Source organism: Microchirus variegatus, assembly GCF_963457635.1.
Source record: "Microchirus variegatus genome assembly, chromosome: 11".
Lineage (NCBI taxonomy): Eukaryota > Metazoa > Chordata > Actinopteri > Pleuronectiformes > Soleidae > Microchirus > Microchirus variegatus.
In genome coordinates, this window is record NC_139812.1 from 29,420,985 (window position 1) to 29,443,484 (window position 22,500).

Below are 22,500 nucleotides of genomic sequence, written 5' to 3' on the forward strand. Positions count from 1 at the left end.
CACACACACACACACACACACACACACACACACACACACACACACACACACACACACACACACACACACACACACACACACACACACACACACACACACACACACACACACACACACACACACACACACACACACACACACACACACACACACACACACACACACAGCTGAGGCGTGTGTTAGTGAGGTCGACAGAGCAGCAGCTTTATATAACCTAGACCCTGCAGGTCAGGTGGGGACACACACACACACACACACACACACAGTTAGCAGCTCAGTAGTAGAGGTTACTCAGGGAGAAGACAGCCTGCAGAGCTGAGCTGTGATTGGCTGAGAGCAGAAATGAACAGGACGTCCCAGCCTAGTTTACACTCTCTGACTGTGTGTGTGTGTGTGCGTGTGTGTGTGTGTGGACTTCAGTCACATGACACAAACACATCATCATCATCATCATCATCATCATCATCATCACTGTTATTAGTTATTGATGACCAATGATCAGTATGGATGTTTTTCAGGAGTCCAATATAATTTGAATATTAAACAAAATCAAACATAATCAAATGCTTATATATATATATATACACACACATACGTGTATATATATATATTTTTTTTTTTAGTGCTGTCAAATGATTAAAATATTTAATCGTGATTAATTGCATTAATGTCATCGTTAACTCGCGATTAATCACAATTAATCGCACATTTTTATCTGTTCTAAATGTCTCTTCATGTCTTTTTGTTCCAATTTTTCTAATTTTAATTCTCATTCTCAAAGTGGATCAGTTTGCTTTATGTAAACGTTATTTGCATATATGTAGTGTATAAACTGTAGTCTCGGGCTGAACAATCAATCTCAATTTATCTAAATTGCAATTCAGCTTCCTGCAATTTGAAGAAAAAACATTTATAATATAAAATTTGTTCAAGCCAAAAACAATTTTAGATGAATTATTATTAAAGGTCACATAGAGTGGTCCTGTTGCACATATATGTGAGTTATGGAGGTCTACTTACATATATTAACTTGTTTTTATGGTCAAAATCCTCCTAGTTGATGTAAACGAGCCGATTGAAATCTGTCCTTTTCGAAGCGCTTGTCAGTCGAGCTATTTCAGCCATAAATCTCGCCCGAGAAGACAGAGTGTGTTGTGATTGGCCAGCCAGCGTAGAGCCTTCCCACCTGTGTTGTGATTGGCCAGGTATCTGGAAGTGACGTAATCTATCACGTCAGCTCTCAGAAGCACAGCTCCCCCTCTGGAGTGGTGGATGCATTGCTCCTCATTATCAAAACATTGTTTTAACAGTGTTTAAAAATAGCTTCTTCACGACTCCCCGCCTCAGTCCCTTTATGACTTTAAACCGGAGTCAGACCCAGAGTCAGAAGACACTGTCGCTCATGAAACACCTTCACAACGGTCGTTATTCTTCTTCTGCGGTTCAATGTACGCAACCGGATGTGCCCGGACTAGTGCCCGGAGCAGGACGATCGGTTGTTCAGGAGAACCACTGTTTACGTAACTAGTACGGGATTTTCAATGATCTCGTTGAACCCCGAGATTACAATAAAACACAACGTTCTCAGCAGTGGCTGAACTGCTTGTTTAGAACCGTCAGGGCTTCATAAACAAGGTAATGACGCAGATACACACTTAAAAAAAACAGTGATAATAAGAACTTCCGGTCTAGTTCCGCTTTAAACATCTTATTCTACACACTGAACCACCCTGACAAACTTAGGAGTTGTGTGTATGTGTGTGTGCTGTTGGAGATACGAGACGTTCGCGTCATGTGACGTCAGTGAAGCAGGAAGTAATGTGTTCCGTGTGTTTACATTAGCGAGCTGCAGGTGAATCTCCGTCACTCTGCATATTATCAGTTCTTCCTCTCACTGTGACTGAGCTGCACGTAGTCTGTGAATAAAGAACGTTCTTTAACGCAGACGACGTCCTGTGGTTTAACGTGTTGTTGCCGTAACAAGCTAATCTGAGCTGAAGGAGCTAGAAGCACACATCGCTCGCCATCCGCTCAAAACAGAACGTTTACTCTTTACTTACGAGAGCAGACGACTCTTTGACCAGCGTCTGTTGTTGCGTTTCAGGTCTAGATCCACTGTGTTGTTGTTGTTGTTGTTGTTGTTCTAACGTCACTAGCTGAGGCAACAGAATTTGAAAAAAACTACAGTTTGCTCGGCCAAAAAGGGCGTAAATCACGCGATAAAAAAAATTGACACCGTTAAAATGGGTTTACGTTAACGCGTTAATCTGACAGCACTAAAATATATATACACATATATATATATACATACACACATATATATATATATATATATATACACGTGTATGTATAGAATTACAGTTCAAATGTACATTTTTCATCCACGTGTTAAAAGGTGGTGACTCAAGCCCCGCCCTCTTTCCTCACGGTCATCACTCAGAGCGAGGATGATTAAAACAGAGTTCAGAGAAATGAGTAAATGAGTGAATGAATGAGTGAATGAATGAATGAGTGAATGAATGAGTGAGTTAGTGAATGAGTGAATGAATGAATGACTCACACCTTAAACATGATGATAATGATGATGACCTGTAACCCTGACATCACAGATCATCTTCTCTTACTGTACTCTTCACTTTAATCAATGAAACAAATCTGAAACTGCACTGACCTCTGACCTTTGACCTGAGAGGACACAGCATGTGTGTGTGTGTCTGTGTGTGTCTGTTTGAGTGTGTGTGTGTTTGTGTGTGAGTGCGTCTGTTTGTGTGTGAGTGTGTGTGTGTCTTTACCTTCGACTCAGATCTGCAACGTGTTCCTGAAGCCAACTGCTGCTCGCCGCTGGAGAGACAGACAGACAGACAGTTAGAGACAGACAGACAGTTAGAGACAGACAGACAGTTAGAGACAGACAGACAGACAGACAGTTAGAGACAGACAGACAGTTAGAGACAGACAGACAGACAGACAGTTAGAGACAGACAGACAGACAGACAGTTAGAGACAGACAGAGAGACAGACAGACAGTTAGAAACAGACAGACAGACAGTTAGAGACAGACAGACAGACAGACAGTTAGAGACAGACAGTTAGAGACAGACAGACAGACAGACAGACAGACAGTTAGAGACAGACAGACAGACAGACAGACAGACAGACAGACAGACAGACAGACAGACGGACAGTTAGAGACAGACAGACAGAGAGACAGTCCTGTCTTCATGTTCCACATGTTAAATTAAACCCAGTTTATAATCCTGTGTAAAGTCTCCGACACTAAATATTATATAAAGTGTGGAGACGACGAGGTCTGTGATTGGTCCTCAGGACGAGCTGAGATAACACTGCCCTCTGCTGGACACAGTCTGTCTGACAGTGAGCGCCCCCTGCTGCTGATAACCAGACTAAAGGCCACATTATACTTCTCCGTCTGCGTGACCACGTAGACCACGTAGACCACTCCAGCCTTTATACTTCTGCGTCCTGGTGACGGATAGGCGATGCAATTTCCCGCCCGATCAGTAGGGGTCGCTGCGCAAGGTTGTTGTGCTTTTGGCTACAGTGAGCAATGGCGTCGAGAGAGAAAGACTGTTGTTGTTGAAACAGTGAACGTTTGTCACTTTTCTGTGTCACTGAACGCAGTTTTGAGATCATTTGAGGAGAGAAATTGTCCATTTAGAGTCTAAACATGTTTGTGTGTGTTAAGATATGATGTATTTATAGTTCGGCAGCGAAGGAAGTCGGCGGTGATCAGCTCCTCTGTGGACGCTAGGATGATAACCAGACTAACAGTGAGCGCCCCCTGCTGCTGATAACCAGACTTTGTGACTTTGAACATGCTGCTTTAGCTTCATATGACAGTGTTCACTGAGGAAGGAGAGAAGGATGAAGCCAGTGATTTTCAAACTTTGATGTGATGATACAGTGAAGCCTGAAGCTCAGTGTGTGTGTGTGTGTGTGTGTGTGTGTGTGTGTGTGTGTGTGTGTGTGTGTGTGTGTGTGTGTGTGTTTTGCTCTCACAGTGACTCAGTCTAAACAAACATTTTAATGGAGTGACTTATTTATGATCTGTGTGTACAGAGAGGACGTACTGTGTGTGTGTGTGTGTCACTGTGTGTGTGTGTGTCTGTGTGTGTCTGTGTGTATCTGTGTGTGTGTCACTGTGTGTGTGTGTGTGAGTGTGTGTGTGTGTGCTCCCTGGCCCCCTGGCACACCACATTACCACTGTCTGGAACATTGTTGCATAACACACTTTTAGTCTCGCTCCACCAGAGAGAGAGACTGTGTGTGTGTGTGTGTGTGTGTGTGTGTGTGTGTGTGTGTTTTACCCCTCCGATCCCATCAAAAGTCAGATGTTAAGTGATGTTGGGACAGAGAGAGACACACACACACACACACACACACACACACACACACACACACACACACACACACACACACACACACACACACACACACATTAATGATAATAAATAATGATAATCCTCCAAAATATGACAAAAGCTAAAGTGTTCATGTTCATCAGTGAAGGAGATTAACAAACCTCAGAGGAGGAGGAGGAGAGAGAGGAGGAGGAGAGAGGGAAGTGAGGAGGGGAGGAGAGAGAGGAGCAGAGAAGAGAGAGAGGAGGAGGAGAGAAAGGAGGAGGAGGAGGAGGAGAGAGGGAAGTGAGTAGGGGAGGAGAGAGAGGAGCAGAGAAGAGAGAGAGGAGAAGAGAAAGGAGGAGGAGGAGGAGGAGAGAGAGAGGAGGAGAGGAGAGAGAAGAGCAGAGAAGAGAGAGAGGAGGAGGAGAGAAAGGAGGGTGAGGAGGACAGAGGAGGAGGGAGAAGAGGAGATGGGGGGTGAGGAGGAGGAGGAGGAGGAGGAGGCGGTACCTTCTGAGACGTAGGTGAAGGGCTTGTTGTTGACTGACAGCAGCGTCAGAAGGTTGAAGAAAAGAGCCACAAACGTCCCGACTAACAGACGTCCTCTGGACACACAAAACACACACAACACACACAACATGACCATGTGACCTGATGACTCTGTGTGTGTGTGTGTGTGTGTGTGTGTGTAATCACAGAGACCACAGTAATCTCATCACAAGAGACTTTACCAAGTTTTACTGTGGTTTAGATTTTTAATCTTTTTCATAATGGAGGGGGGGGGCAGTTCGGTCACTACACACACACACACACACCTGTGTTGGTGTGTTTGTGTGTTTGTGTGTTTGTGTGTGTGTGTGTGTGTGTAGTACTCACGTGTGGACCTCAGGTTGCTCCATGAATCGTTCCACACTAAAAATCACAGAATCAAAAACAGACACTGGTCAGGTGGCACAACTGTTTGTGTGTGTGTGTGTGTGTGTGTGTGTGTGTGTGTGTGTGTCCACAGTAGTGGTTGTGGTGCTGGACAATAAACTGGAGTGGACCACAAATGTCTACAAGAAGAAGGTTCTGAGCTAGCTTTACTTCATGAGGAGGCTCAGGCCTTGATCAATAGATCTGTTTCTGATGTGTCTCTGATGTCTCTGATGTGTCTCTGATGTGTCTCTGATGTGTCTCTGATGTGTCTTTGATGTCTCTGATGTGTCTGTTGTGTCTCTGATGTGTCTTTGATGTGTCTCTGTTGTGTCTCTGATGTGTCTGTTGTGTCTCTGATGTGTCTGATGTGTCTCTGATGTCTCTGTGATGTGTCGATGTCTCTGATGTGTCTCTGATGTGTCTGTGATGTCTCTGATGTGTCTCTGTTGTGTCTCTGTTGTGTCTCTGATGTGTCTCTGATGTGTCTCTGATGTGTCTCTGATGTCTCTGATGTGTCTCTGATGTCTCTGATGTGTCTCTGATGTGTCTGTGATGTGTCGATGTCTATGATGTGTCTCTGATGTGTCGATGTCTCTGATGTGTCTGTGATGTGTCTGATGTGTCAATGTCTCTGATGTGTCTGTGATGTCTCTGATGTGTCAATGTCTGTGATGTGTATGTTATGTCTCTGACATGTCTGTGATGTGTCTCTGATGTGTCAATGTCTCTGTGATGTCTCTGATGTGTCTGTGATGTCTCTGATGTCTCTGATGTGTCTGTGATGTCTCTGATGTGTCTGTGATGTCTCTGATGTCTCCGATGTCTCCGATGTGTCTGTGATGTCTCTGATGTGTCTGTGATGTCTCTGATGTGTCTGTGATGTCTCTGATGTCTCCGATGTCTCCGATGTGTCTGTGATGTCTCTGATGTGTCTCTGTTGTGTCTCTGATGTGTCTCTGATGTGTCTCTGATGTGTCTCTGATGTGTCTCTGATGTGTCTCTGATGTGTCTCTGTTGTGTCTCTGATGTGTCTCTGTTGTGTCTCTGATGTGTCTCTGATGTGTCTCTGTTGTGTCTCTGATGTGTCTCTGTTGTGTCTCTGTTGTGTCTCTGATGTGTCTCTGTTGTGTCTCTGTTGTGTCTCTGATGTGTCTCTGTTGTGTTTCTGATGTGTCTCTGTTGTGTCTCTGTTGTGTCTCTGTTGTGTCTCTGATGTGTCTCTGTTGTGTCTCTGATGTGTCTCTGATGTGTCTCTGTTGTGTCTCTGATGTGTCTCTGTTGTGTCTCTGTTGTGTCTCTGTTGTGTCTCTGATGTGTCTCTGTTGTGTCTCTGATGTGTCTCTGTTGTGTCTCTGATGTGTCTCTGATGTGTCTCTGTTGTGTCTCTGTTGTGTTTCTGATGTGTCTCTGATGTGTCTCTGATGTGTCTCTGTTGTGTCTCTGATGTGTCTCTGATGTGTCTCTGTTGTGTCTCTGATGTGTCTCTGTTGTGTCACTGTTGTGTCTCTGATGTGTCTCTGTTGTGTCTCTGGTTAGGGTTGTGTCTGTACTCACCTCTCCTTCAGGATGAACAAAGCTCCCAGCTGGACGAGGACAGTGGAAGCAAACACAGCCAGAACCTCAAGACGCTCAAACCTGGACACAGAGACAGAGGGACACAGAGGGGGCGTGGTCAGTGACTGATACACATTTTGTATTCTGTATTGAGTGTCAGTGTGTGTGTGTGTGTGTGTGTGTGTGTGTGTATGTGTCAGTGTGTGTGTGTGTGTGTGTGTGTATGTGTCAGGGTATGTGCGTGTATGTGTCAGAGTGTGTGTGTGTGTCAGTGTGTGTGTGTGTGTCAGTGTGTGTGTGTCTCACCCAAACGAGTAGACCTGACTGGGTTTCTTCATGTTGACCCAGGAGCTGATGAGACAGGTGATCAGGCTGCAGAGGGACAGACAGACAGGTGGACAGACAGACAGGTGGACAGACAGACAGGTCAGCTGGAGTTCACAGCTGTTTCTAATCAATAACTCTGATCAGTTATTAACTCATCTGTCAATCACACGTCTTTCATGTGTCAACAGACGATGATTCAGTGTCAGTGTAAACATCAGTGTAATCACAGACCAGGACCAGGACAAGGACCCGGACCCGGACCCGGACCCGGACCAGGACCAGGACCAGGACCCAGACCAGGACCAGGACCAGGACCAGGACCAGAACCAGACTCACCTGAACAGGTCAAAGATGGTCAGGTAGGTGTAGGCGGTTAAAGCTGAAAACACAAACACAGATTTAATCTGGATTATTATTTAGAACATGTTTGTAAACAAAGAGGCGGAGCTTAATGTTTCTAATGAGGCAGGTTTTATGTTAAAGGTTCAGTCTCTTCAGAGGTCAGAGGTCAGAGGTCAAGGACAAAATAATCCTTCACTTCAAACCATGCATGATAAATAAATCACTAGGTCTGTGTGTTGGTGAGTGATGTGTGAGAATGTGCTCCATCTTTGTTATTAACCAGCTGGTTATTAACAGGCTGGTTAATAACAGGCTGGTTATTAACAGGCTGGTTATTAACAGGCTGGTTAACTCGCTAAGTGAGTCAGTAAACAAGCCAGTTAAATCATAAGTCAACCAAATTAAGACAATTCCACAGTGTGTGTGTACATGCCTGTGTGTGTGTGTGTGTGTGTGTGTGTGTGGTCAGACTGCGCTGTGGGGGGAGGATGAAGATGAGGATGAGGATTAGAGCAGCTTTGAGCTGAGAGGAACATTTTGTTTCCCCAGCATCAACGTCTGTGTTGGCCAACTGACGCTGTGTAATCCTGAGAGCGCGCACACACACACACACACCCGCGCACACACACACACACACCCACACCCACACACACACACACAGGAGAGAGACCGACAGATGAAGTGAGAGATGGAGACAGAGACAGACAGAGAGGTGATGGACATGTGGACAGACAGAAGGACAGAGAGAGAGAGAGAGAGAGAGAGAGAGAGACAACAGTGGTGAAGGAGTCACAGTCACATGACCTTCATCCACAACCAAAGACAGTGAGAGATGTTAGAAAATCTGTGTTAGTTTAAGTCTACGATATCTACGTCACATGATCACGTCTTTATCGACGTTCAGATGAACAGTGAGATAAAGACGTGATCACGTGACTTCGATAAAGACAAAGACGCGATCACGTGACGTAGATAAAGACGTGATCACGTGACGTAGATAAAGACGTGATCACGTGAAGTAGATAAAGACGCGATCACGTGACGTAGATAAAGACGTGATCACGTGACGTAGATAAAGACGCGATCACGTGACGTAGATAAAGACGCGATAACGTGATGTAGATAAAGACGTGATCACGTGACGTAGATAAAGACGTGATCACGTGAAGTAGATAAAGACGCGATCACTTGACGTAGATAAAGACGTGATCACGTGACGTAGATAAAGACAAAGACGCGATCACGTGACGTAGATAAAGACGCGATAACGTGACGTAGATAAAGACGCGATCACGTGACGTAGATAAAGACGCGATCACGTGACGTAGATAAAGACAAAGACGCGATCACGTGACGTAGATAAAGACGTGATCACGTGACGTAGATAAAGACGCGATCACGTGACGTAGATAAAGACGTGATCACGAGACGTTGATAAAGACGCGATCACGTGACGTAGATAAAGACGCGATCACGTGACGTAGATAAAGACGCGATCACGTGACGTTGATAAAGACGCGATCACGTGACATAGATAAAGACGCGATCACGTGACGTAGATGAAGACGCGATCACGTGACGTAGATAAAGACGCGATCACGTGACGTAGATAAAGACGCGATCACGTGACGTAGATAAAGACAAAGACGCGATCACGTGACGTAGATAAAGACGCGATCACGTGACGTAGATAAAGACAAAGACGCGATCACGTGACGTAGATAAAGACGCGATCACGTGACGTAGATAAAGACGCGATCACGTGACGTAGATAAAGACAAAGACGCGATCACGTGACGTAGATAAAGACGCGATCACGTGACGTAGATAAAGACGCGATCACGTGACGTAGATAAAGACGCGATCACGTGACGTAGATAAAGACGCGATCACGTGACGTAGATAAAGACAAAGGCGCGATCACGTGACGTAGATAAAGACAAAGACGCGATCACGTGACGTAGATAAAGACGTGATCACGTGACGTAGATAAAGACGCGATCACGTGACGTAGATAAAGACGCGATCACGTGACGTAGATAAAGACGCGATCACGTGACGTAGATAAAGACAAAGACGCGATCACGTGACGTAGATAAAGACGCGATCACGTGACGTAGATAAAGACGCGATCACGTGACGTAGATAAAGACGCGATCACGTGACGTAGATAAAGACGCGATCACGTGACGTAGACAAAGACGCGATCACGTGACGTAGACAAAGACGCGATCACGTGGCGTAGATAAAGACGCGATCACGTGACGTAGATAAAGACGCGATCACGTGACGTAGATAAAGACGCGATCACGTGACGTAGATAAAGACAAAGACGCGATCACGTGACGTAGATAAAGACGTGATCACGTGACGTAGATAAAGACGCGATCACGTGACGTAGATAAAGACAAAGACGCGATCACGTGACGTAGATAAAGACGTGATCGCGTGACGTAAATAAAGACGCGATCGCGTGACGTAGATAAAGACGCGATCGCGTGACGTAGATAAAGACGCGATCACGTGACGTAGATAAAGACGCGATCACGTGACGTAGATAAAGACGCGATCACGTGACGTAGATAAAGACAAAGACGCGATCACGTGACGTAGATAAAGACGTGATCACGTGACGTAGATAAAGACGCGATCACGTGACGTAGATAAAGACAAAGACGCGATCACGTGACGTAGATAAAGACGTGATCGCGTGACGTAAATAAAGACGCGATCGCGTGACGTAGATAAAGACGTGATCGCGTGACGTAAATAAAGACGCGATCGCGTGACGTAGATAAAGACGCGATCGCGTGACGTAGATAAAGACGCGATCACGTGACGTAGATAAAGACGTGATCGCGTGACGTAAATAAAGACGCGATCGCGTGACGTAGATAAAGACGTGATCGCGTGACGTAAATAAAGACGCGATCGCGTGACGTAGATAAAGACGCGATCGCGTGACGTAGATAAAGACGCGATCACGTGACGTAGATAAAGACGTGATCGCGTGACGTAGATAAAGACGTGATCATGTGACACAGACACAGTTAGGACTGAAGTGATTATTTAAATTTAATCATTAACTCATCATCGATGACTTGGTCTGAGGTTTTTTTTGGTTCAGTTTCTGTGATTTTTCAGCTTCTTAAAGGAGATTATTTAAGAAATCACTTCCTGATTTGACATTTTTACACTTTATGGACTGAGATGAACGGATGATGAAAATAATCTCTGGTGTTTGTGATCAAACAGTCTCTGATTTAATCATAAAGATGAGCTGATTGATCAGGATAAAGATGAGCTGATTGATCAGGATTAAGATGAACTGATTGATCAGGATTAAGATGAGCTGATTGATCAGGATAAAGATGAACTGATTGATCAGGATAAAGATGAACTGATTGATCAGGATAAAGATGAACTGATTGATCAGGATTGATCAGCTGGTTTCTTCCAAAGTAAGAACAGTGATAATAACATGAACGCTGACATCACAGTGACCCTGAAACAGCTCGATCAATACCTGAGCTGAAGTTACCCTGACTCACCCTCACTCACCCACTGGGCCAGGATAGGTTTACATACAAACCACAGCACACACACACACACACACACACACACACAGGTTCAATTCCTTTATAAATCTGCTGCTTACAAACACTGACACCCAGAGGACGAGAGCAACAAACACAACACACCAGTCATTATTCATCTGTAACACACACACACACACAGATATATGATATGAACACTCAATATATATGTACACACACACACACACACACACACACACACACACAGCTATATGATATGAACACTCAATATGTACACACACACACACACACACGCACACACACGCACACGCACACACACACACACAGCTATCCCACAGGACCTGAACTAAACACCAGAACAGAATGATGGATTAAAATCCTTGTGTTTGTTTTTCTCAACTGATCGATGGATGAGAGGAAGATGATGAGGAGGAGGATATGTGTATGTGTGTGTGTGTGTGTGTGTGTGTGTGTGTGTGTGTGTGTTCATGAGGGATTTAACATGACACTTTTACTTCTTCAAAGTTTCCTTCAGCAAAGCAACAGTGAGAGGAAAAAAGGAGGGAGGAAAGGAGAAAAGGAGGGTGGTGAGGAATCAGGGAAGGAGAGAAGGAAGGAAGGAGAGAAGGAGAGAAGGAAGGAAGGAAGGCAGGAAGGAAGGAAGGAAGGAAGGCAGGAAGGAAAGTCTCAAGAAGAAAGGAAGTGAAGAAGTGGACAAACAGAGGAGAAACGTGAGAACAGGAGGATGAATATTTAATGTTGTCTGTGGAGGAACACACACAGACACACACACACACACACACACACACACACACACACAGACACACACACACACACAGTAACCACAGACAGCAGCTTAGTGTCAGTAGTTTCCTGTAAACAGTAAAGTGAGAGTCAGTGGTTTTTGTGTCAGATCTGCTCATGTAAACTAACACACAGACACACAGACACACAGACACACACGCAGACACACACACAGACACAGACACACACGCAGACACACACACAGACACACACACACACGCACGCACACACACACACACAGTGGTCTTTGTGTCACATCTGCTCATGTAAACTAAAAGCTTCTATCGACCGACTCAACTGCTGCGGTGAGGAGGAGCATCTCTGGAGAGGAGGAGGAGAGAGGAGAGAGACGAGAGGAGAGAGACAGACAGGAGGAGCATCTCTGGAGAGGAGGAGGAGAGAGGAGAGAGACGAGAGGAGAGAGACAGACAGGAGGAGAGAGACAGACAGGAGGAGCATCTCTGGAGAGGAGGAGGAGAGAGGAGAGAGACGAGAGGAGAGAGACAGACAGGAGGAGAGAGACAGACAGGAGGAGCATCTCTGGAGAGGAGGAGGAGAGAGGAGAGAGACGAGAGGAGAGAGACAGACAGGAGGAGCATCTCTGGAGAGGAGGAGGAGAGAGGAGAGAGACGAGAGGAGAGAGACAGACAGGAGGAGAGAGACAGACAGGAGGAGCATCTCTGGAGAGGAGGAGGAGAGAGGAGAGAGACGAGAGGAGAGAGACAGACAGGAGGAGAGAGACAGACAGGAGGAGCATCTCTGGAGAGGAGGAGGAGAGAGGAGAGAGACGAGAGGAGAGAGACAGACAGGAGGAGAGAGACAGACAGGAGGAGCATCTCTGGAGAGGAGGAGGAGAGAGGAGAGAGACGAGAGGAGAGAGACAGACAGGAGGAGAGAGACAGACAGGAGGAGCATCTCTGGAGAGGAGGAGGAGAGAGGAGAGAGACGAGAGACGAGAGGCAGACAGGAGGAGCATCTCTGGAGAGGAGGAGGAGAGAGGAGAGAGACGAGAGGAGAGAGACAGACAGGAGGAGCATCTCTGGAGAGGAGGAGGAGAGAGGAGAGAGACGAGAGGAGAGAGACAGACAGGAGGAGAGAGACAGACAGGAGGAGCATCTCTGGAGAGGAGGAGGAGAGAGGAGAGAGACGAGAGGAGAGAGACAGACAGGAGGAGAGAGACAGACAGGAGGAGCATCTCTGGAGAGGAGGAGGAGAGAGGAGAGAGACGAGAGGAGAGAGACAGACAGGAGGAGAGAGACAGACAGGAGGAGCATCTCTGGAGAGGAGGAGGAGAGAGGAGAGAGACGAGAGGAGAGAGACAGACGGGAGGAGAGAGACAGACAGGAGAGAGACAGGAGGAGAGAGACAGACAGGAGGAGAGAGACAGACAGGAGGAGAGAGACAGACAGGAGGAGAGAGACAGACAGACAGGAGGAGACAGGAGGAGAGAGAAGACAGACAGGAGGAGAGAGACAGACAGGAGGAGAGAGACAGGAGGAGAGAGGAGGAGACAGGAGGAGAGAGAAGACAGACAGGAGAGAAGACGGGAGCATCTCTGGAGAGGAGGAGGAGAGAGGAGAGAGACGAGAGGAGAGAGACAGACAGGAGGAGAGAGACAGACAGGAGGAGCATCTCTGGAGAGGAGGAGGAGAGAGGAGAGAGACGAGAGGAGAGAGACAGACAGGAGGAGAGAGACAGACAGGAGGAGCATCTCTGGAGAGGAGGAGGAGAGAGGAGAGAGACGAGAGGAGAGAGACAGACGGGAGGAGAGAGACAGACAGGAGAGAGACAGGAGGAGAGAGACAGACAGGAGGAGAGAGACAGGAGGAGAGAGACAGACAGACAGACAGGAGGAGACAGGAGGAGAGAGAAGACAGACAGGAGGAGAGAGACAGACAGGAGGAGAGAGACAGGAGGAGAGAGGAGGAGACAGGAGGAGAGAGAAGACAGACAGGAGAGAAGACGGGAGGAGAGAGACGGGAGGAGAGAGACAGACAGGAGGACAGAGACAGGAGACAGAGAGGAGGAGACAGGAGGAGAGAGAGAGGAGGAGAGAGAAGACAGACAGGAGGAGAGAGACAGGAGACAGAGAGGAGGAGAGAGACAGGAGAGAGGAGGAGACAGGAGGAGAGAGAAGACAGACAGGAGGAGAGAGACAGGAGACAGAGAGGAGGAGAGAGACAGGAGAGAGGAGGCGACAGGAGGAGAGAGACGGGAGACAGGAGGAGAGAGACAGACAGGAGGAGACAGGAGGAGAGAGAATACAGACAGGAGGAGAGAGACAGACAGACAGGAGGAGAGAGAAAGACAGGAGGAGAGAGAATACAGACAGGAGGAGAGAGACAGACAGACAGGAGGAGAGAGAAAGACAGACAGGAGGAGAGAGACAGGAGGAGAGAGACGGGAGGAGAGAGACAGACAGGAGGAGAGAGACGGGAGGAGAGAGACAGGAGACAGAGAGGAGGAGACAGACAGGAGGAGAGAGACAGGAGGAGACAGACAGACAGGAGGAGAGAGGAGGAGACAGGAGGAGAGAGAAGACAGACAGGAGGAGAGAGACAGACAGGAGGAGAGAGACGGGAGGAGAGAGACAAGAGGAGAGAGACAGACAGGAGGAGCATCTCTGGAGAGGAGGAGGAGAGAGGAGAGAGACGGGAGGAGAGAGACAGACAGGAGGAGCATCTCTGGAGAGGAGGAGGAGAGAGGAGGAGACAGGAGGAGAGCGACAGACAGGAGGAGAGCGACAGACAGGAGGAGAGAGACAGACAGGAGGAGCATCTCTGGAGAGGAGGAGGAGAGAGACGAGAGGAGAGAGACAGACAGGAGGAGAGCGACAGACAGGAGGAGAGAGACGGACAGGAGGAGAGGAGGACTTGGATTTTGTGGATAGATGATGATTAGTTGAGTGACATCACAATGGTGAAGCCACGCCCCCTCCCTGTCAGTCACAAACTAATCCCTGTTGTTAATCTACATTAATGTGTGTGTAAGTGAGAATTTCACTCATGTATTTTAACTCAGTCTTTTCATTTGATTAGAATGAATTGATCTCTACCATTCTGCTAATCCACAACACACACACACACACATACAGTGACAGGCCAACACACACACAGACACACACACACACACAGAAACAGTAAACAGAAATGAAATAATAAATAATTCTGTCACTGAAGTAAAAACTGGATACAACCAGAAACTGACACTTATCTGTTACCAGACAGGTGTGTGTGTCTGTCTGTGTGTGTGTGTGTGTGTGTGTGTGTCATCAGTTGAGACAAAAAGCTGATGTCTTTATTTTGTAGAAAGGTGAAAGCTGATCCAGTCGTCCACTGCACAATTTGATATGAGCAACCACACACACACACACACACACACACACACCCCCCACACACACACACACACACAGACAGTGTTCTGAAGAATCATCATCAGCTTGTGTTTCACCAACAATGAGTCTCTGCTTAAACAGCACTTCAACACACACACACACACCTTTTTATTTAAAGGCATAGTGAGTGTGTTTTTGTGTTACTAACACACACACAGTCAAAGTTCACTCTCAGTGAAAACACACAACAAAAGACAGCTAAGAATTAATCTACGTCAGTCTAAGTCTACGATGTCGACGTCACATGATCGCGTCTTGGCCACGATCACGTCGTCACACTCCACTCACTCTCTCACACCAAAGTCCACAGAGAAACACAGCAGCTGCTGGTCCTCTGCTGCCTCCTGTGGTCACTCTGCGTCACTGAGCTCAATCAAAATAAGACGTTTTAACTCAGTGATGGAGGCAGCAGTGACACAACGTGACCACACGAGGCAGCAGAGGATGAGTGGACTTTGGTGAGGGAGAGTGAGTGATAATGACTGTTGTCATTGTCGTCATCAAACACCTCAGCTGTCAGCTTCAGTTAAAGTGTGTGTGTGTTACTGAGATCATGTTAACTACACATGAGAGGACACACACACACACACACACTGAGATGATGATGATGAAGACTCAGCTCATGTCAGCTTTACAAGTCAACTGAGGGTGAACCGCCTCACTGCACTCATCCAGCTGTGTGGGTTAGGGTCACACACACACACACACACACACACACACACACAACTGAGACAAAAGAGAATGAAACATTGAAATAACAATGTGGTGTTGGCGAATGTCATGAGTGAACAGATGGACTCTGCTGCCTCTAGTGGAGGAAACACAGTAGTGTCAGTGCAGAGACAGAGACTCTGCTGCCTCTAGTGGAGGAAACACAGTAGTGTCAGTGCAGAGACAGAGACTCTGCTGCCTCTAGTGGAGGAAACACAGTAGTGTCAGTGCAGAGACAGAGACTCTGCTGCCTCTAGTGGAGGAAACACAGTAGTGTCAGTGCAGAGAGAGACTCTGCTGCCTCTAGTGGAGGAAACACAGTAGTGTCAGTGCAGAGAGAGACTCTGCTGCCTCTAGTGGAGGAAACACAGTAGTGTCAGTGCAGAGACAGAGACTCTGTCGTCTCCTCAGTATCGACGTCGGTGTCCACTTCAACCTTTGTTCAATAACTGTCCTGCACTTCCTGTCTGTACGACACCTGACACCTCTGTGTGTGTGTGTGTGTGTGTCTCTGTGTGTGTGTGTGTGTGTGTGTGTGTGCGTGTGTGTCTCTGTGTGTGTGTGTGTGTGTGTGTCTCTGTGTGTGTGTGTGTGTGTGTGTGTGTGTGTCTCTGTGTGTGTGTGTGTGTGTGTGTGTGTGTGTCTCTCTGTGTGTGTGTGTGTCTCTGTGTGTGTGTGTGTCTGTGTGTGTCTCTGTGCGTGTGTGTGTGTACTCACCCATACTGTTAGTAGAGCTGCACCACATCAGCAGACAGCAGGTACAGATCAGGTTGAGTGAACCAAACAGCAGAATCCTCCATGACTGAAAACAACAACAACACACAAACACTGTTCAACAACACACAACAACAACACACAAACACTGTTCAACAACACACAACAACAACACACAAACATGTGTGACATCATGTGCTCTGCACAGGTCATTTATTCATTCATTCATTCACGACTGCTCCTCACAGGGTGATCATGTGGTTCTTCATTAATGAAGGGATGATTTTAAGGTGTTCATCAGTTCATGTTTGATCTTTGTGGATTTAAAGGGACAGTGCTGGTTTTCTCAGAGACAGCAGGGGGCGCTCACAGCTCAGTCAGTAATTAAAAAACCTGGACTGTCCCTTTAAATGTGTCTGTGGTTCCTCTGAGGAGCAGGAGAACCTCAACATGAACCAGTGACTCATGTGGTCACTTCTGAGTGTGTGAATGAGTGAGTGAACGAGTGAGTGAACGTGTGAGAAAACGAGTGAGTGAAAGTGTGAGTGAGTGAACGTGTGAGTGAACGTGTGAGTGAGAGAGTGAGTGAAAGAGTGAGTGAGTGAACGTATGAGTGAGTGAACGTATGAGTGAGTGAATGTGTGAGTGAGTGAATGTGTGAGTGAAAGAGTGAGAGAACGTGTGAGTGAATGTGTGAGTGAAAGAGTGAGTGAGTGAACGAGTGAGTGAAAGAGTGAGTGAGTGAATGTGTGAGTGAAAGAGTGAGTGAGTGAACGAGTGAGTGAGTGAGTGAACGTGTGAGTGAAAGAGTGAGTGAGTGAACGAGTGAGTGAGTGAAAGAGTGAATGTGTGAGTGAGTAAGTGAACGAGTGAGTGAAAGAGTGAGTGAGTGAAAGAGTGAGTGAGTGAACGAGTGAGTGAGTGAATGTGTGAGTGAAAGAGTGAGTGAGTGAAAGAGTGAGTGAGTGAGTGAACGTGTGAGTGAAAGAGTGAGTGAATGTGAGTGAAAGACTGAGTGAGTGAATGTGTGAGTGAAAGAGTGAGTGAGTGAATGAGTGAGTGAGTGAACGTGTGAGTGAAAGAGTGAGTGAGTGAACGTGTGAGTGAAAGAGTGAGTGAGTGAATGTGTGAGTGAAAGAGTGAACGAGTGAGTGAAAGAGTGAGTGAGTGAACGTGTGAGTGAAAGAGTGAGTGAGTGAATGTGTGAGTGAGTGAATGAAAGAGTGAGTGAGTGAGTGAGTGAAAGAGTGACTGAGTGAGTGAGTGAGTGAAAGAGACATGGTGACCTTGAGTGTCTTGAAAGGCGCCTTAAATATAATGCATTATTATTATTATCATTATTATTATTATAATGAATAATAATATACAGACCATAATATAAAGATTATAATATAATCCAGATCTGAGGGATTATAAAGTTAGATTTAGAAACAAACATTTCAAAACAGATTATCATAACATTTATTATATCACAATATTATGGGATGTTTACCTTTATCACTTCACGACAATCTATGATGTGTGTGTGCGCGTGTTGGCCTGTCATTGTGTGTGTGTGTGTGTGTGTGTTGGCCTGTCATTGTGTGTGTGTGTTGGCCTGTCATTGTGTGTGTGTGTGTGCGTGTTGGCCTGTCATTGTGTGTGTGTGTGTGTGTGTGTGTGTGTGTGTGTGTTGGCCTGTCATTGTGTGTGTGTGTTGGCCTGTCATTGTGTGTGTGTGTGTGTGTGTGTGTGTGTGCGCGTGTTGGCCTGTCATTGTGTGTGTGTGTGTGTGTGTGTGTGTGTGTGTGTGTGTGTGTGTGTGTGTGTGTGTGTGTTGGCCTGTCATTGTGTGTGTGTGTGTGTGTGTGCTGGCCTGTCATTGTGTGTGTGTGTGTGTGTGTGTGTGTGTGTGTGTGTGTGTGTGTGTGTGTGTGTGTGTGTGTGTGTGTGTGTGTGTGTGTGTGTGTGTGTGCTGGCCTGTCACTGTGTGTTGGAGTCACATGTCGTTGTGGGCAGAGCTGAGTGCTGTGAAATCTACAATTACTGTGGTGTGTTGTGTTATGACAGGACTGAGGCGTCTGCTGACAGTGTGTGTGTGTGTGTGTGTGCAAACAGAGACAGCATACACACACACAAGTCCTGAGGACAGAGCAGGGTGATTGAATGGTGGCACTCTGCTGCCCCCGTCTGTCCTTCTGAGGTCTTACATGTGTCTCAGTGTGATTATGAACAGAATAAACATGAGATACAACAGTGTTGAGTATTTGACTGAGTATTATTGAGTATTTGACTGAGTATTATTGAGTATTTGACTGAGTATTGTTGGGTATTTGACTGAATATTGTTGAGTATTTGACTGAGTATTGTTGAGTATTTGACTGAGTATTGTTGAGTATTTGACTGAGTATTATTGAGTATTTGACTGAGTATTATTGAGTATTTGACTGAGTATTGTTGGGTATTTGACTGAATATTGTTGAGTATTTGACTGAGTATTGTTGAGTATTTGACTGAGTATTGTTGAGTATTTGACTGAGTATTATTGAGTATTTGACTGAGTATTATTGAGTATTTGACTGAGTATTGTTGGGTATTTGACTGAATATTGTTGAGTATTTGACTGAGTATTGTTGAGTATTTGACTGAGTATTGTTGAGTATTTGACTGAGTATTATTGAGTATTTGACTGAGTATTATTGAGTATTTGACTGAGTATTGTTGGGTATTTGACTGAATATTGTTGAGTATTTGACTGAGTATTGTTGAGTATTTGACTGAATATTGTTGAGTATTTGACTGAGTATTGTTGAGTATTTGACTGAGTATTGTTGAGTATTTGACTGAGTATTGTTGAGTATTTGACTGAGTATTGTTGAGTATTTGACTGAGTATTATTGAGTATTTGACTGAGTATTGTTGAGTAATTGACTGAGTATTGTTGAGTATTTGACTGAATATTGTTGGGTATTTGACTGAATATTGTTGGGTATTTGACTGAATATTGTTGGGTATTTGACTGAATATTGTTGGGTATTTGACTGAGTATTGTTGGGTATTTGACTGAGTATTGTTGGGTATTTGACTGAATATTGTTATACTGCAGAAACAGTGGTGAGTGAACCAGACTCCAGTTTGTTTACATGTGTTTTCTGTGGGATTCTTTTGGATTGATGAGAAAAACACGGTCAACAAACAAACCTCGGTGTAAACATTAAAGCATCAGCTGAGCAGTGAAGTTAGTTTAAGTTGGATGTTCCAGACATGATCAGGTAAACGTCCTCACATCACCACTCTGAAGTTAGCTTCACATTCACCTACAGTGTGACTGAGCAACTTCTCATTTATGTTGTGTTCAAAACCACCTTCATTCACTCACTACCTCACTCGTTCACTCCCTCCCTCACTCGTTCACTCACTCCCTCACTTGTTCACTCACTCACTTGTTCACTCACTCACTCGTTCACTCACTCACTCACTCACTCCCTCCCTCCCTCACTCACTCGTTCACTTACTCACTCGTTCACTCCCTCCCTCACTTGTTCACTCCCTCCCTCCCTCCCTCCCTCACTTGTTCACTTACTCACTCACTCCCTCCCTCACTTGTTCACTCCCTCACTCGTTCACTCACTCCCTCCCTCACTCACTCGTTCACTTACTCCCTCCCTCCCTCCCTCACTCACCCGTTCACTAACTCACTTACTCACTCGTTCACTCCCTCCCTCACTCGTTCACTCCCTCACTCACTCGTTCACTCCCTCACTCACTCGTTCACTTACTCCCTCCCTCCCTCACTCACTCGTTCACTTACTCCCTCCCTCCCTCACTCGCTCGTTCACTTACTCCCTCCCTCCCTCACTCACTCGTTCACTTACTCCCTCCCTTCCTCCCTCCCTCCCTTCCTCCCTCACTCCCTCACTCACTCGTTCACTTACTCCCTCCCTCCCTCCCTCCCTCACTCACTCGTTCACTTACTCCCTCCCTCTCTCCCTCCCTCGTTCACTTACTCACTCACTCACTCCCTCCCTCACTCACTCACTCACTCCCTCACACGTTCACTTACTCCCTCCCTCCCTCCCTCCCTCCCTCACTCACTTACTCCCTCCCTCCCTCACTCCCTCCCTCACTCACCCGTCTGTCAGATGAGACCAGTCTGAATTCCTGGAGAAGTTTTCCAAACACAGATCTGTGAGTCGTTCTGAAAGGATGAATGGTTCCCTGTGAATTCACAAGAACACTTCATCATCATCTTCATCTTCATCATCATCATCAGTGTGTATTTGATGAACAAAAGACTGAATTAAAGTTGAATTACAGTGAAGCAGAGGTCTGAGCTACACCACCACCAGGTGGTGAGCTGGAGTATTACAACTTTAACTTTACTCATGTCAACAGTGGAACCAAAAGTAAACCACTGCTGCCTCCATCACTGAGACTGCAGTGACACAGAGTGACCACACGAGGCAGCAGAGGACCAGCAGCTCCTGTGTTTCTCTATGGACTTTGGTGTGGGAGAGTGAGTGGTTTACAGACGTCTGTCTCACAGTGAGACAAAGACGTGATCATGTCTTTTGTTAAGTGTTTTGAAAATGTGTTACTCCTGAGCCGTGTCTCAGTCCAGAGTCTGGATCCTCTGAAGTCTGAATCACAGGATCCAGACTACAGAGGATCCAGACTTCAGAGGATCCAGACTACAGAGGATCCAGACATTAAAACACAGTCATCCTGAGTATTGTCCACACTACATTCACACTTTAAAACCTGACCAACCTTTCTGTGTTATCTATCTAAATAATGCTGCAGAGGTCAGAGGTCACTCACCAAAACATATGTGTCACATTCATGTTTCTTCCTGTGCAGAGGGACGTCTGTGGAGACAGAGAGGACTCAGGGTCAACTCAGAACAGTCTTTTCTGACCAGTCAGTGACCAGTCTGTAACTAGTCAGTGACCAGTCTGTAACTAGTCAGTGACCAGTCTGGACCCAGTCAGTAACCAGTCTGTAACCAGTCGGTGACAGGTCTGTAACCAGTCTGTAACCCGTCAGTGACCGGTCTGTAACCACAGATCGGTCACTGACTGGTTATTATATCTTCACCTTAAATGTAATCGTTTATGTAGATTTTGGTGTCTCACACACGCACGCACGCGCGCACAAGCACACACGCGGGAAAAGAAACTCAGAAGCGTAAACTTCAGTTTTCGTCCGGATGTTTAAACATCACGTAAACAGCGTCATAACCACGTAATTTCCGGCGCCTTGCTATTACGTCAGGTAGCATAGCTGCTAAGTTTGTGGCGAAAACGTACACTTATAACCTGTAACAGGGCACACTTTTTATTTTGTTAATCGAATCAACTCAACAAAAACGATACAAAACAGTTAGCTTTAGCTTAGCTTAACTCATCGTCCCGTTTATAAACGTGTTGTTAGCCGTCAGCTGGTTAGCATAACAAACCCGGGTCATTGATGTGAATCACGTCCACCGACACCATGTCCGGTTTGTCCACAGAGCTCTTCTTCTTCTCCGTCGGTCCGCATGGTACCACGTCCGGTTTGGGACCGAACTTTCGTGGATAGAAGTCTCCGGTGCTGTGATAAGACAGAGCTGCGGACGTGTACATCCCTCCCTCCGCCGCCATTTTGACTGTCAGTGAGCTGCACGGCGCATGCGCCGGAGCAGACTCTGTATGACGACACGTGGGTCACATGGTTTACACATCTGTTCTTTGTTATTGTTCATGCTGCGTCCTATTTACGCATATTTACTCTTTTGATCAACAAAGGTTTAATATTCACACAAACTATTGTGTTTTTTATGCAAAGTATGTAGCAC

General features: G+C 46.2%; 1 protein-coding gene across 1 annotated transcript in view; it reads right to left on the bottom strand.

The window, feature by feature from the left end:
- The window catches only part of slc30a6 (solute carrier family 30 member 6), a gene marked incomplete at its 5' end in the record, with an annotated part of 27,605 nt that extends 5,299 nt beyond the window's left edge, over positions 1-22,306 (bottom strand). Inside the window, 10 exons of the mRNA XM_083897269.1 lie at positions 2,793-2,841; positions 4,875-4,969; positions 5,241-5,276; positions 6,837-6,917; positions 7,143-7,208; positions 7,500-7,542; positions 16,689-16,773; positions 20,796-20,882; positions 21,486-21,532; positions 22,123-22,306. Coding sequence (XP_083753395.1) covers positions 2,793-2,841; positions 4,875-4,969; positions 5,241-5,276; positions 6,837-6,917; positions 7,143-7,208; positions 7,500-7,542; positions 16,689-16,773; positions 20,796-20,882; positions 21,486-21,532; positions 22,123-22,306 — 773 coding nt within the window. The remainder of the gene's footprint in view (positions 1-2,792; positions 2,842-4,874; positions 4,970-5,240; positions 5,277-6,836; positions 6,918-7,142; positions 7,209-7,499; positions 7,543-16,688; positions 16,774-20,795; positions 20,883-21,485; positions 21,533-22,122) is intronic.
- Positions 22,307-22,500: the final 194 nt, after the last annotated feature.